Consider the following 13,476-nt stretch of genomic DNA (forward strand, 5'->3'; position numbering starts at 1 on the left):
ACGTAGGATAGATGGCATGCAATGCACACACATTGATGCCCCATAGTCAGCGATGAGGCAAATCAATCTGTTTTCGGTGTTGTTTGAATGATAAATAATGGCCAGTACATAGGGGAGAAGTCCTATGCTTTTTAAAATCTGATGTTAGTGGAATCTGTGATTGAGCTGAGGGAGCAGACTGCACCTTGGTTTAGCACCTCCCAAGAAGGTAGCATCTCTGACAGTGCAGCACTTCCTCTGATCTGCAGTTGGAATGCCAAGCTAAGCTACGTGCTCAAGCTCTTGAATAGTACAACCTTCCTGCTGAGGTTGACAGTTAAATCATTTACAAATAAATTAATTTTAAAATCCTTCGTTTTAAAAGAAATACATGGATTACATTTTCCATTGTTTCATGATTTTAATAAAAAATATATGCACCTGCTTTCAGATGTTTAGAGTCTCTTTCTCCATTTATTTGTCTCCTGGAGTGTGCCTAAAGCGGTTGACACTTGGACACATTCTCCTCCCTTTAACTGGGCGCAGCTGATGTTACGCTTCTCTCTTGCTCAGCTGTCATATGATCACTGGCTGCGGAGCTGCAGACATAAGGCAAGCTGAAGCTGAATTGGGAGAGCAGCAGAAAGTGGAGAGCTGGAACCAGGGAAGATGAGCATGCTGGTGCTGATTAATAAGTTGCTGGACTGGTTTAAGTCCCTGTTCTGGAAGGAGGAGATGGAGCTGACCCTGGTCGGGCTGCAGTACTCGGGCAAGACGACGTTTGTGAACGTGATCGCGGTAATAGTCAATCTACTTAACCGTGAAGCAGTGTCTAACTGTTTCATTGTGTGTTTGTTAATTATTATTGTTATCATTACTCATCACTTGTCAGTCACCTTTGACCACCAGGAGGGGAAGGAGGCCCTGACTCTAGGGCACAGCCTCTCTCTCTCTCTTTTCACCTCCCCCTCTACCCTTTACCATTGAAACCACTTCGTGTTCAAACGGAAAGCTTACAGAGAGCTGGCGCTTTTCTGGATGGGAAGCAAGCACTGGACTGGTTTCTGTTCTGTGCGGCCTTCCAGGGTTTACTACCTTGCTCAGGCGTCAGTGAAGAAGAACAGCCCAGCTCCCCTCAATTATATATGTTCCTACTAAATCTGTCCTGGAAACAATCTTATCATTTCCACTCCATGATTGCATAGTGTAGTGCTTTTGCTGTTTATTCCCGTGCCAAAATTTTACAAGCTTTTAGTGGATGTAGATGTACATTTCCTTGCTGTGTACCCCACCCATCGCTAATGTGATGAGCATCATTTTGTTTGTGTGTACACACATGCACATTATGCTGTCATGTGTGGTCCAATTGATGAGTCACCTGATATTACACAAGCTCTTCCCGGGAAATATAAACAAATCCTGTCAATCATTCATATGTATAACTGATTAGTAACATTGCCAATAATTTTCACTTGGAAATTTGGGGGTGATACTTTTGAGAAGTTAATATTTGCTTCTTGTCCTCTTTCAATATTTAAAAGTCTGTGCTCTGGCTGTTCAGTAATTTAATGTTTCATAAGTTATGGGAAGAACAATAAGCTTAACAGCAAAAAAAAATCCTCTGCTTCCTCAGAAACTTGGAGATTTCTGATATTCTTTATAGAATTCCAGCTGGATGTCAGGGAGGGAATGAATAACGTTCTTTGTGCCGCAATGGAAAATTTTAAAATCCATTTTGGAGCAAATTACTTGATGTAATTCATTGTTATTTGCCAAGCAGGTTATGAGAAAGCTCACCTGTGTTAAGTATAGATTGTCATTGGACAGAATAGTTATTGCAATACTGTAAAACTCAGAATATGGTGTTCGGAAACTGCTCCCAAATCCATATTTGCCTGTAGATGCAAAACTTCTTTTCATTTTGGCATACCTTCTGTATTTTAAAAAGAGCATATATTTTAAAATATAAAGTCCTGCTGGTGACTGTTTTTAAAGTTTCAATAAAAATGATGCAATAAGTTTGTCACCTCTCAGTCTGGTTGTAAAAATAAGTCAGAAGGCCTAAAGCATTCTTCCTATTATCTTTGCTTTTGGTTGCGACCTGATCTCCAAATGTTTCCAGGATTTATTTCAAAATCACAATAGCACATTCTATCTTTTTCCATAGGCCAGTCCTTTGCTTTTTCACCTGCCTCTTGTGGAGATGCTGACTCAGCAGCTAAAAGAAAGATAACCATCTGGTCATTATTCCATATGCGTATGACTGTGACCATGGTAAATCTGTTCCTTCTCATTGTGTGCTGCCTTTTTACATAGTTAACCACACACCATTCTCTTCCAATGTCTTGTCTGTGTCATCCAACTGTGCGGTATTGCCATCACCTGGTTCCATTTCTAATTATTCAGTCTTCACTGGAGAATGATCAACATTGATTTCCCTTCCATGTAAGGCTCCACCAAGGATCTATCTGCCCTTCTGTCCAACTTCTCATTTACATGGTGCTCTTCAGTAATTAGATTTGATTCCCTACAGTATGGAAATAGGCCCTTTTGGCCCAACAAGTCCACAGAGACCCTCCGAAGAGTAACCCACCCAGACCTATTCCCCTACACTATATTTACCCCTGACTAATGCACCTAACACTATGGGCAATGTAATATGGCCAATTCACCTGACCTGCACATCTTTGAATTGTGGGAGGAAACCAGAGACCCGGAGGAAACCCACGCAGACACAGGGAGAATGTGCAAACTCCACACAGTCTTCTGAGGTGGAAATCAAACCCAGGTTCCTAGTGCTGTGAGGCAGCAGTGCTAACCACTGAGCCACCATGCTGCCCCATACTTAATAATACTTAAGACCAATGTTCCCCTGTTGGATGAACAGGATTTCCTGTTAACTGAACCCTGGATATTTGGTGTCCAACACAGACTTGGCTCCCTAGTCATTGACTCCACGCCTTTCCTTGGGAGCTCTGTGAGCTTGAACCATGTTGTACGCAAACACTTACTTGTGCCTCTAATTTCGACCACCTTAATCTTTCCTCAGGCTATCTTCTGCAGAAACCCTCATCCACATTTTTATTACCTTTTTGATTCAACTATTCTAATGCTTAATGGCTATCTTCCCACTTTGCACCCTTTGTAAATGTGAGGTCATCCAAACTTCAGCTCCTATTTCTAAATTAAAGCAAGTGACGTGCACCAACAAATGTACATGGGCTCCTCGAAGCCACGTGTTTATTTTCAAATCCCTTTCTACCTGTGTGGGGCAGATGTTGTGGTGATAATTTCACTTGGCCTGTCACCTGGTGTTTCTGGTAAATGATCTGGGTATGTGGGTTTGCAGCCCACTATTGGAAATAGTGAAATTTGGAATTAAAAGCTAATGTAATGGAGATTACAAAACTTGTTGATGTCTCTCATGTCATAAGAATTGGCTAATGGGCAGGAAACAGTGAGTGGGGATTAGGGGTTTGTCCTCGGGCTGGTGACCTGTGACTAGTGGGGTTCCACAGGGATCAGGAGAAAGTGAGGACTGCAGATGCTGGAGAGTCCTAGTTGAAAAGTGTGGCACTGGAAAAGCACAGGAGATCAGGCAACATCCAAGGAGCAGGAGAGTCAACATTTTGGGCATATGCCCTTCTTGATGAAGGGCTTATACCCCAAAATGTCAACTCTCCTGCTTCTTGGATGCTGCTTGACCTGCTGTGCTTTTCCAGCACCACAGGGATCAGTATTGGGACCCCAACTGTTTACTATATATATAAAATATATATCTTGAAGGAAGTGAATGTCCTGTTAAGTAAGAGGGTAAAAAAATTGGCAAATGGCGTATAATGTGGGACAATATGAAGTTCTTCACTTCAGAAGGCAAGACAAAAGAACAGTACTATTTAAGTAGAGAAATTTGCAGAAAATTGCAACACAAAGTGACTTGGCGATACTTGTACGTGAAACATAGAAAGCTAGCATCCAGATGCAGAAGGTCATCATGAAAGCTAATGGAATGTTAGCCCTTATTTCAAGGGGGTTGGAGTACAAGAGTCAGAAAGTTGTACTGCAACTGTACAAGGTACTGGTGAGACCACATCTGGAGTATTGTGAGCAGTTTTAGTCTCCTTCGTTAAGGAAAGATATTTCACTGGAGGCAGTTCAGTGAAGGTTCACTGGGATGATCCCTGGAGTGGAGTGTTTGTCTTATAAGCAAAGCTTAAACAGGTTGGGATACTGTTCTGGAGTTTAGAAGAATGGGAAGTCACCTTGTGGAAACATACAGGATTCTTAAAGGACTTGACCGAGGGAAACATAATCTCAACATTCACCTCATTACAGAATTGAGGACCAGAGGGCATAGTCTCAGGATAAAGGGATACCAGTTTAATACTGAGATGAAGAGGAGTTTCTTCTGAGGATTGAGAACCTTTGGAGCTCCAGAGAGACCTGTGGGGCAGAGTCCTTGTGTATATTTAAGGATGAGGTAGATTTAAATTCATGATCAGTAGGGGGAATGAGGGTTATGGGAAAAGGCAGAAAAGTGGGGAATGTTGGATCAGTCATTCTATTAAATGGTGGAGAAAGCTCGTGGGGCTGAATGGCCTACTCCTGTTCCTATTTCTTATGGTCCTTGAGAAAAGGAACTCTATTGTATTTATCTGCTCTGGCCATGTGACTCCATACCAATGCCTTCTGAAACAGCCAAGCAAATCATTCAATTGTATGATGGAAAGGTAAAAAGCCAGATGGAGGAATCAGCATCATCCTAGGCCCCAGAAGTGACCATGGCACGTAAAAGAAATCTAAGGAACAAATGTGGGCGGCATGGTGGCACAGTGGTTAGCACTGCTGCCTCGCAGCGCCTGAGACCCGGGTTCAATACCCGCCTCAGGCGACTGACTGTGTGGAGTTTGCACGTTCTCCCCGTGTCTGCGTGGGTTTCCTCCGGGTGCTCCGGTTTCCTCCCACAGTCCAAAAGATGTGCAGGGTCAGGTGAATTGGCCATGCTAAATTGCCCGTAGTGTTAGGTAAGGGGTAAATGTAGGGGTATGGGTGGGTTTCGCTTCGGCGGGTCGGTGTGGACTTGTTGGGCCGAAGGGCCTGTTTCCACACTGTAATGTAATCTAATCTAAAAAAAAAGTCATAAATTGACAACATATTTTTGTTTCTGTGCATCATATACGCCCTAAATAGTGAATATGACTCCATCCAAATTTATTGCAATGATATGTTATTGTGACAATGCTGCTCCTTTAACAATGTTATGTTGTCCTTGATTTTCTTCAGAAGGGGTGATAAAAGGCAGAGGTGCTATCACGGCAACCAGCGACTGCTGAAGTCAACAATCAGGGAAGGCTTTTTAGATTTTTTTTTAAACAGTTGTACAATGAAAGGGAAGTAGCCAGTTCTCCTAGTTCAGGGATTTTTTTAAATTTAGTTTAGTTTTAGCAGTTAGAAACTGCTGAGGATAGAGAAGCAGCTATAGTGAAAAGTGGTTCCATGCTTCAGCAGACGATCCCTGGCTGATCCACTCTCTGACATCTCTCCTGTAAGAACCTAGGTTTGAATTTACTTTTTCCGCCAAGTGATGTTGTTCCAATTTCCTGCAACATCCCCGTAAACACATCATTAAGTGTCGGTTGGGTTTTCATAGAAGATAGAATAATGTAACTTATGTATCTTTGTGATTCATTTGGTAGTCTGTAAATACATTCTGTTTTGTTTAAAACTGAGTGAGTGGTTTGACCGGCTGCATTGCTCCTGGAATATCTACCTTGCATCTGCCTAAAACAACTAAAACAAATTAGGATCTGAGCTATCTTCTGAAAATATTTGAGTGGGTCTGGCCTGATCCATAATAAGTATAGCCTGATCAAATGCTTACCAATGCTAAAGGGTTCTGTCTCATATTTTCTTGCTTTATAAACTGATCAGCACTTTGTCTTTTCCCTTTTTTTATTTGAAGTATATTGCCAAATATTGATTTGAAGTTATTAATTTTTCTTGAAATGTCTTGTGAAAAACATCTATCAAATTTACGAGCAGAATTATCTGACTTTTTTTTTGAAGGCTTATTTTGGATCTAATTTGTTGATATTAAGTTTGCAATTCTGGCTCACTTTTTTTTTGTCATTTTGATTTTCTCTTGATTACTTTACTTTTCCCACAATAGCTGATCTACTGTTCTTCCCGGGGTTTCATGGAGACTCATAACGGTCGTCTCTAGTCTGAATCTTCAATGTAGGACTGAGAGAGTACTGCTTTGCTTGAGGTACCTTTTTAGATTAGATGCTAAATGTGGATTCTGTATTCTTGCTTGGCAATTTATGACACTATACATATACAGTATCTCAGAGTAGGGGATTTGGCTGTACTGGCCATCTTCAGCTAACATCACTTAAGGTACATTTGATTGATGTTAATGGAACTTTGTCAAGTGTAATTTGACAGATGTGTAAAACAAGTGGACAATTAGTACTTTTCTGCTCCCTGCTTGGCCAATTGGCTGCTCATCTGTTCACTTTGACAAGATTGGCTTTTGCATCAATTCCTGATCAAAGATTAAATCATCATAAAATATGGTTGGATAAGTCATTACCTGGCAAGGCCAGCATTTGTTGCCTATCCATTGTTTTTGAACTGAATACCTTGCTTGGCCATTTCAGAGTGCTGTTAAAAGTAAGCTACGTTGCCATAGGCCCGACTAGATGAGGATTTCCTTCTCTAAAACACATTAATGAACCAGATAGGCTTTTACAACAATTGATGGTAGTTTCATGGTCACCATTAGCTCTATATTCCAGTTTTTCTTTTCCTTATGAATTGAATTTGAATTCCATTTGCTGCAGATATGGGATTTGAACTTGTGTTCCCCCCAGAGCATTAAACTGGATTACTAGTCCAATCATTGTAAACTCAGGTGATTTTATGAAAGCCTTACTTTGAGAAAGATTACAGATGTGTAACAGCTGTATTATCTATCTCTCAATGTTGCCTCCCCATGTATAAATGAAGAGGCGGCGACAATGATGGATTTGATTTACTCTGGAAGTGAGTGAGAGTCTAAAGAGTGGAGAAGTTAGAAAAGGTCTTTGGGTGTTAGGCTGAGTGGTAGCACTTTCACTTGTGTCAGAAGGTTGGAGGTTCAAATCACATAGGATCTTGTGTGTGTTCTGAGCTGATATGACAGTGCAACACCCTCTCAGCACTGCACTGCCTGAAGTGCCATCTTTAAGATTGAGGTCTTCGACTGAGCGACAACATCCTCTCTCCAGGTGAACATGAGATATCATGGTGCTGCTTGAAGACAAAGAGTTCTCTCTAGTGTCCTGGCCAATACTTAGTCTTCAATTCACATCACTAGAATTGATTATATGGCTTTACTGCCTGGGGATTTAAACATCCAGGGGATACTATTTCTTGATATTGCATGGGATAAATCAAATTGATTGAAGGCTGGCATTAGTGATTCTGGGAACCTCTGAGTGAGGCCAAGATGGATCATCCACTCAGCTCTTTTCACCCAAAGACTGTTGCTAATGCTTCCTCTTTATCTTTTGCACAGCTATGCTGGGGCTCCCCTGTCATGTCAGCATTGGGATTCTTGATCTCTAGTGTCCACCATCATTCATAATTTGAATTAATAGGACTGCTGAACTTAGATCTGATCTATTTGTTGTGGAATAATTTTAGCTCTGTCTATCGTTTACTGTTAATGTTCTTTAGCACACAATTGGGACTGTGTTGTGGCTTTTACCAAATGGCACCTAAGTTTAGATATGCCTGCTCCCTCCAGTACTCTTCTTTGAATCAGTGTTGATTTTCTGGCTTGATGGTAATGGTAGATTAGCAGAGATTGCAAACTGTGCAAATTATGAAATAGCCCTAAAGTGTTTTGAGCTCAGTGTAATCATTTGTTTATTTTAAGTTGCTCTAGTGTTTTTTTTTTGTTTGATTTTTCTTCTGAATCTTTCTCCTTCATTGTGGAAGTTTGTCATGCCTGAGTCCTGGCAGGGCTCTGCTACCCTGTTCGTGAGGTCATGATTTTCTGTGTGAGCCTGTTATGTTTGGAGCATTTGTTTACTGTGCTGAAACAAACTCCTGATTTTCCTTTACTTTCGAGTATTAAGTTTTAATTTGTGCCTGGAAGCCCTTTTGCTTTTGAGCCACTATCACTGCCTATTTGCAGCAATGGATATGCCTTCAGAAAGGACCATTTTGTCTAATTCTTGTGATGTGTACACACTGACTCTTCTATCTTTGGCAATTTCTACGGTCATGAATGTGAAGATTAATGACTGTGTGGTTCAGCAAGCTTTTGATAGACAGACTATATTTACACAGTGAATGACTCTTGTATGGCTGAGAGCAGATGTAGCTATTTTGTACATCACAACCAACTGTGCCTCAGGTAGTTCAACTCCTATGTACCCCAGTACCAAGGTTAAAATCTTTTTGTACTCTGCATTATGTAAAATGCAATCGATAAGTGTGGAACTGAAATTTGACTTGGGGATATTTTGAATATTTGCAGTAGAAAAATATTTTGCCCTGAGTTTCCTCAAAAGCTTGCACCCAAATGTCAATTTTGTTGGTTCTGGAGTCCATTGACTTGAAGCTTTCTCTGCCCTTAAACTCCAGGTTTGAATGTAATGTTTCTGCTGACTGTGACCCCCTGGGGGTGTAGGGAATCATCATCCAATCCTCTAGGAGACTGACACCTACAGTCATAGATGTCCAACATTAATCACTGAACCTGCAGTGACCTTAAAATTGATAAATCTCCTGGCCCCGATGGGATACACCCTAGAGTTCTGAGAGAGGTGGCTGAGGAAATAGCAGAGGCATTGGTTGAGATCTTTCAAGAGTCACTGGAGTCAGGAAAGGTCCCGGATGATTGGAAGATGGCTGTTGTAACCCCCTTGTTCAAGAAAGGATCAAGGCAAAAGATGGAAAATTATAGGCCAATCAGCTTAACCTCGGTTGTTGGTAAAATTCTAGAATCCATCATTAAGGATGAGGTTTCTAAATTCTTGGAAGAGCAGAGTCTGATTAGAACAAGTCAACATGGATTTAGTAAAGGGAGGTCATGCCTGACAAACCTGTTGGAATTTTTTGAAGAGGTAACAAGTAGGTTAGACCAGGGAAACCCAGTGGATGTGGTCTATCTAGACTTTCAAATGGCCTTTGATAAGGTGCCACACGAGAGGCTGCTGAGCAAGGTGAGGGCCCACGGTGTTTGAGGTGAGCTGCTGGGATGGATTGAGGATTGGCTGTCTAACAGAAGGCAGAGAGTTGGGATAAAAGGTTCTTTTTCAGAATGGCAGCCGGTGACGAGCGGTGTCCCGCAGGGTTCAGTACTGGGGCCACAGCTGTTCGCATTATATATTAATGATTTGGATGAGGGAACCGGGGGCATTCTAGCGAAGTTTGCCGATGATACGAAGTTAGGTGGACAGGCAGGTAGTACTGAGGAAGTGGGGAGGCTACAGAAGGATCTAGACAGGTTGGGAGAGTGGTCCAGGAAATGGCTGATGGAATTTAACGTGAGCAAGTGCGAGGTCTTGCACTTTGGCAAAAAGAATAAAAGCATAGACTACTTTCTAAATGGTGAGAAAATTAATAAAGCCAAAGCACAAAGGGATCTGGGAGTGCTAGTCGAGGATTCTCTAAAGGTAAACATGCAGGTTGAGTCCGTGATTAAGAAAGCAAATACAATGTTGTCACTTTTCTCAAGAGGGTTGGAATATAAAAGCACCGTTGTGCTACTGAGACTTTATAAAGCTCTGGTTAGGCCCCATTTGGAGTACTGTGTCCAGTTTTGGTCCCCACACCTCAGGAAGGACATACTGGCACTGGAACGTGTCCAGCGGAGATTCACACGGATGATCCCTGGAATGACAGGTCTAACATATGAGGAACGGCTGAGGATACTGGGATTGTATTCGTTGGAGTTTAGAAGATTAAGGGGAGACTTAATAGAGACGTACAAAATAATACATGGCTTGGAAAAGGTAGATGCTAGGAAATTGTTTCCGTTAGACGAGGAGACTAGGACCCGTGGACACAGCCTTAGAATTAGAGGGAGTCATTTCAGAACAGAAATGCGGAGACATTTCTTCAGCCAGAGAGTGGTGGGCCTGTGGAATTCATTGCCACGGAGTGCAGTGGAAGCCGGGACGCTAAATGTCTTCAAGGCCGAGATTGATAGATTCTTGTTGTCACAAGGAATTAAGGGCTACGGGGAGAACGCTGGTAAGTGGAGCTGAAATGCGCGTCAGCCCTGATTGAATGGCGGAGTGGACTCGATGGGCCGAATGGCCTTACTTCCACTCCTATGTCTTATGGTCTTATGGACCACTGACTGATCTGTTTCCACTCTTGCTATAATTACTTTAGATCTTGTTAATAAACCTGTTCTGAGATATGATATGCCACGGAGTTTTGCCTGGGCCTCCTGGCTCAGATAAGGTCACTGACACTGAGCCACAAAAGCCCTCTTGTAATTTATTTTAAGCTAATATTAACATTCAGCCAGTTGAGCAACTTGGGATGGACCTGTGATCAACGGTATGTGAAGCCAGTTCATTTGGGCCACAGATTACTCACGGTCTCACTGAATGGTCTTGAGGGGCTCCTGTACCTGTCTCTAAATGTATCCTTATGAATGTAGTGTTAGTTAATTAGCATTAATTTGTTAATCAACATTCCACTTTTGCTATAGGATATAAAGAAAAGGGCCTTTCCTTGCAACCTTCAGTCTTACTATCAAGGCAAAACTTGTTTTCTTTATGGACCAGTGTAACCTTCACCTCAGGAAAACTGGCATATCCAGTGGCTTCTGAATATGTTTCTGTTGACATCTTTGGAAGAGACACAAAACACAGTAAGGATCAGGAGAGGATTCTTCACTGGCTAGCTGTACCTCACACAAAGGAAGATGTGGTTGTTGGGAGGTGATCAGGACATCCTGAGGCTCAGTGCAGTAGTTCCTCAGTCGTTTCACAAGTCCAACCAAATTCTCTTGTTTCATCAATGACCTTCTCTCCAAGATATGGTCAGACGCTGGGATGTTCGATCATTCCAGTGTACAGTGTTATTTGCCATCTTCCAATAATGCAACAGACATTATCCATTTCAAGCAAGACTGGAGTTGATCAGTCACAATAATGTTTGTTTGTGCCAAAAGTGCCAAGTAACTAACATCTCCAGCAAGAACAAATCTGAAATTCAATATTGTTGACTCCTTCACTATCAATATTGTTGGGTTACCATTTGAGATGAAACCTAACTGAACCAGCCATAAATAATATGGCTAGAAAAGCAGGCCAGAAGCTAGGAATCCTGTAGTGATTAACTTAACGCCTGAGTCCCCAAAGCCTGTCCACTACATAAAAGGCACAAGTCAGGATTGTAATGAAATATTAGCTACTTACCTGGATGAGTGCAACTTGAATAATACTCAAGAAACTTGACGCCATCAAGAATTAAGCAGCCCAATCAATTGGTATCCTATTCATCATTACCGCCATCAGCATTCTTTACTGTAGCAATGTGTCAGACTGTCATGATGGTGGAACAGAACCCTGAAGTAACATAGACATTTTAAACCTTTAAGTACAGAAAGTGTTTTTCTTTAAAGGCAGGAAAAGACTGTCGATATAAATTAATTCCTATTTGGCAAACTCCTGTTTGTGACATTTTTTTTGTGAACTTTCTTTCGTGAATGTACAAAATAAAAGCTTTAAACTAATAGTAGCCCTGTTCTTTGTCTGCGAGTTGGAGAAGATGTGCTATTTGAACTGAGGCTCCTGTTTTAGCATTGGTATGCTGTGAAAGTCACTGTCAGAAGAACTGCCCACTAATCATCCCTGCATTGCAGGTAAAAGGATACTATTACTTGAAGTGCTAGAAGACCGCCATTGACAAAAGAGAACTAATTGCAAAGCCAAGAATCCCATTATTAAATGTTCAACTATTAATGTTTCACTAATACTTCATAAATCACCCAGAGTGACTGACTTGTAGATCTTTTAACTTTTTTTTGTCTTTGGAATTCCTTTTTAATCTGTGTGCATTATTATTTCTTTTTGTGCTTAGTAGTTAATAAATGCACTTTTTAAATATTATCTCAAGAAACCCTGATTAAATTGATTCCCTTAAAACATAAATTTATTTGGTCTGGGAGGAAGGCCTTCATGAGGAAGGGATTCCCCCTTTGAAATAACCACCCCAATGGAACCTTACCTGCAATCTGACAGAAGAGATTCCACAAAATAAATCCAGTGGAATGTTCAAATCTGTGACTTTTATCATCTGTGACAAAATCACCAGCTGCCTGCCCACCTTTTTAGTTACATCTCAGACTAAAATAAATCAGAATATCATGGGGAGCTTCAAACAGAAGTATAACTACACCACACAAAAGTAATTAATGATTTCTTCGGGCAGTTAGGGGAATATAAGACCATATTTGTTGGTAAATATCTATACTGATGGATGTAGTGAGAAACAAGCACAGTTCAAAGCTGGTGCATTCTAACATGTTATGGTTTATTAAAGAGCTTGACTTATACTTGTAACCCTTCAATTATACGAAACGAAAGGGTGAACAGACATCATTTAACAATGTAATCTACCAGTGAGTAGGAATCAGTGACCCAAAGATGCTCTCAATACTCGAAACAAGGCTTCAATATTGCTTTAAAATCTTTTTAAATATAAAGATTTGTACAACCTATCAATCATCCAGTCTCAAAGGTATTAGTATTTAATATTATATCCAGATATATTTGTCCACTATCTTTTAACTGACATGCTCGTGATCTGCTGTGGTTTGCACCTGTGTGCATTATCTCTCCCATCACCTGGAATTGCAGTCTGCCATGCATTTTATCTAATTGCTTGAATTCATATTAGTCTGCATTCTATCATTTTCTACAGATCACTTTTTGATTTACTATTCAGTTTCATCTTCTCAGAAAATTGGATATTCCACTTGCCCACTAATTGTCTGTTTAAATTATGATTGAATATTTAGAATGCAATGTATTTCTGGGGGAAGCATAGCTAGGGAAGCTCTCCATTCATATTTAATCACATTTGCTTACCCCTGCATATGTCACTGAAATCGGTAGCCATCAATTTTTGCTTCCATTTTAGGAGTACTTCTCAGAGAACTTATCAAATATTTTCTTCATTCTTCTTTGTTATCTCTCTTCTCTTCTCTTAAGGATATTGAACTCCATGTTGGAAAACATGCTGTCATGGCTTCTCTATTTGTGCCTTGATACTGAGTAGTAAAGGGTGATTACCATCAAGATGGGTATTCTATAGCAATATGAATCCTTTCCTTAAAAACAAGTCACTGATGAGTAATCAGATGATATATTCCCCTTCTTTCTAATCTAAGGCTGATTTAAATCAGTTGTACTAGTATTCGTATACAACATGCTTGAAAATCAGGTTCTTCTGATCTTCTTTTTGGTTTGGTGTCATACT

The 13,476-nt window shown here is 40.8% G+C and overlaps 1 protein-coding gene across 1 annotated transcript in view; it reads left to right on the forward strand.

Moving 5' to 3' along the window:
• The first annotated feature begins 577 nt into the window (after nt 1–577).
• Nucleotides 578–13,476, forward strand: part of LOC122559532 (ADP-ribosylation factor-like protein 8B-A) — a 94,284-nt gene continuing 81,385 nt past the window's right edge. The window contains exon 1 of the mRNA XM_043709139.2: nt 578–777. Within this exon, the coding sequence (XP_043565074.1) occupies nt 649–777 (129 nt within the window). The 5' untranslated portion in view covers nt 578–648. The remainder of the gene's footprint in view (nt 778–13,476) is intronic.

The sequence above is a fragment of the Chiloscyllium plagiosum genome, unplaced genomic scaffold (assembly GCF_037043375.1).
Source record: "Chiloscyllium plagiosum isolate Xiang-an unplaced genomic scaffold, Cpla_swu_hap1 HiC_scaffold_19, whole genome shotgun sequence".
Classification (NCBI taxonomy): domain Eukaryota; kingdom Metazoa; phylum Chordata; class Chondrichthyes; order Orectolobiformes; family Hemiscylliidae; genus Chiloscyllium; species Chiloscyllium plagiosum.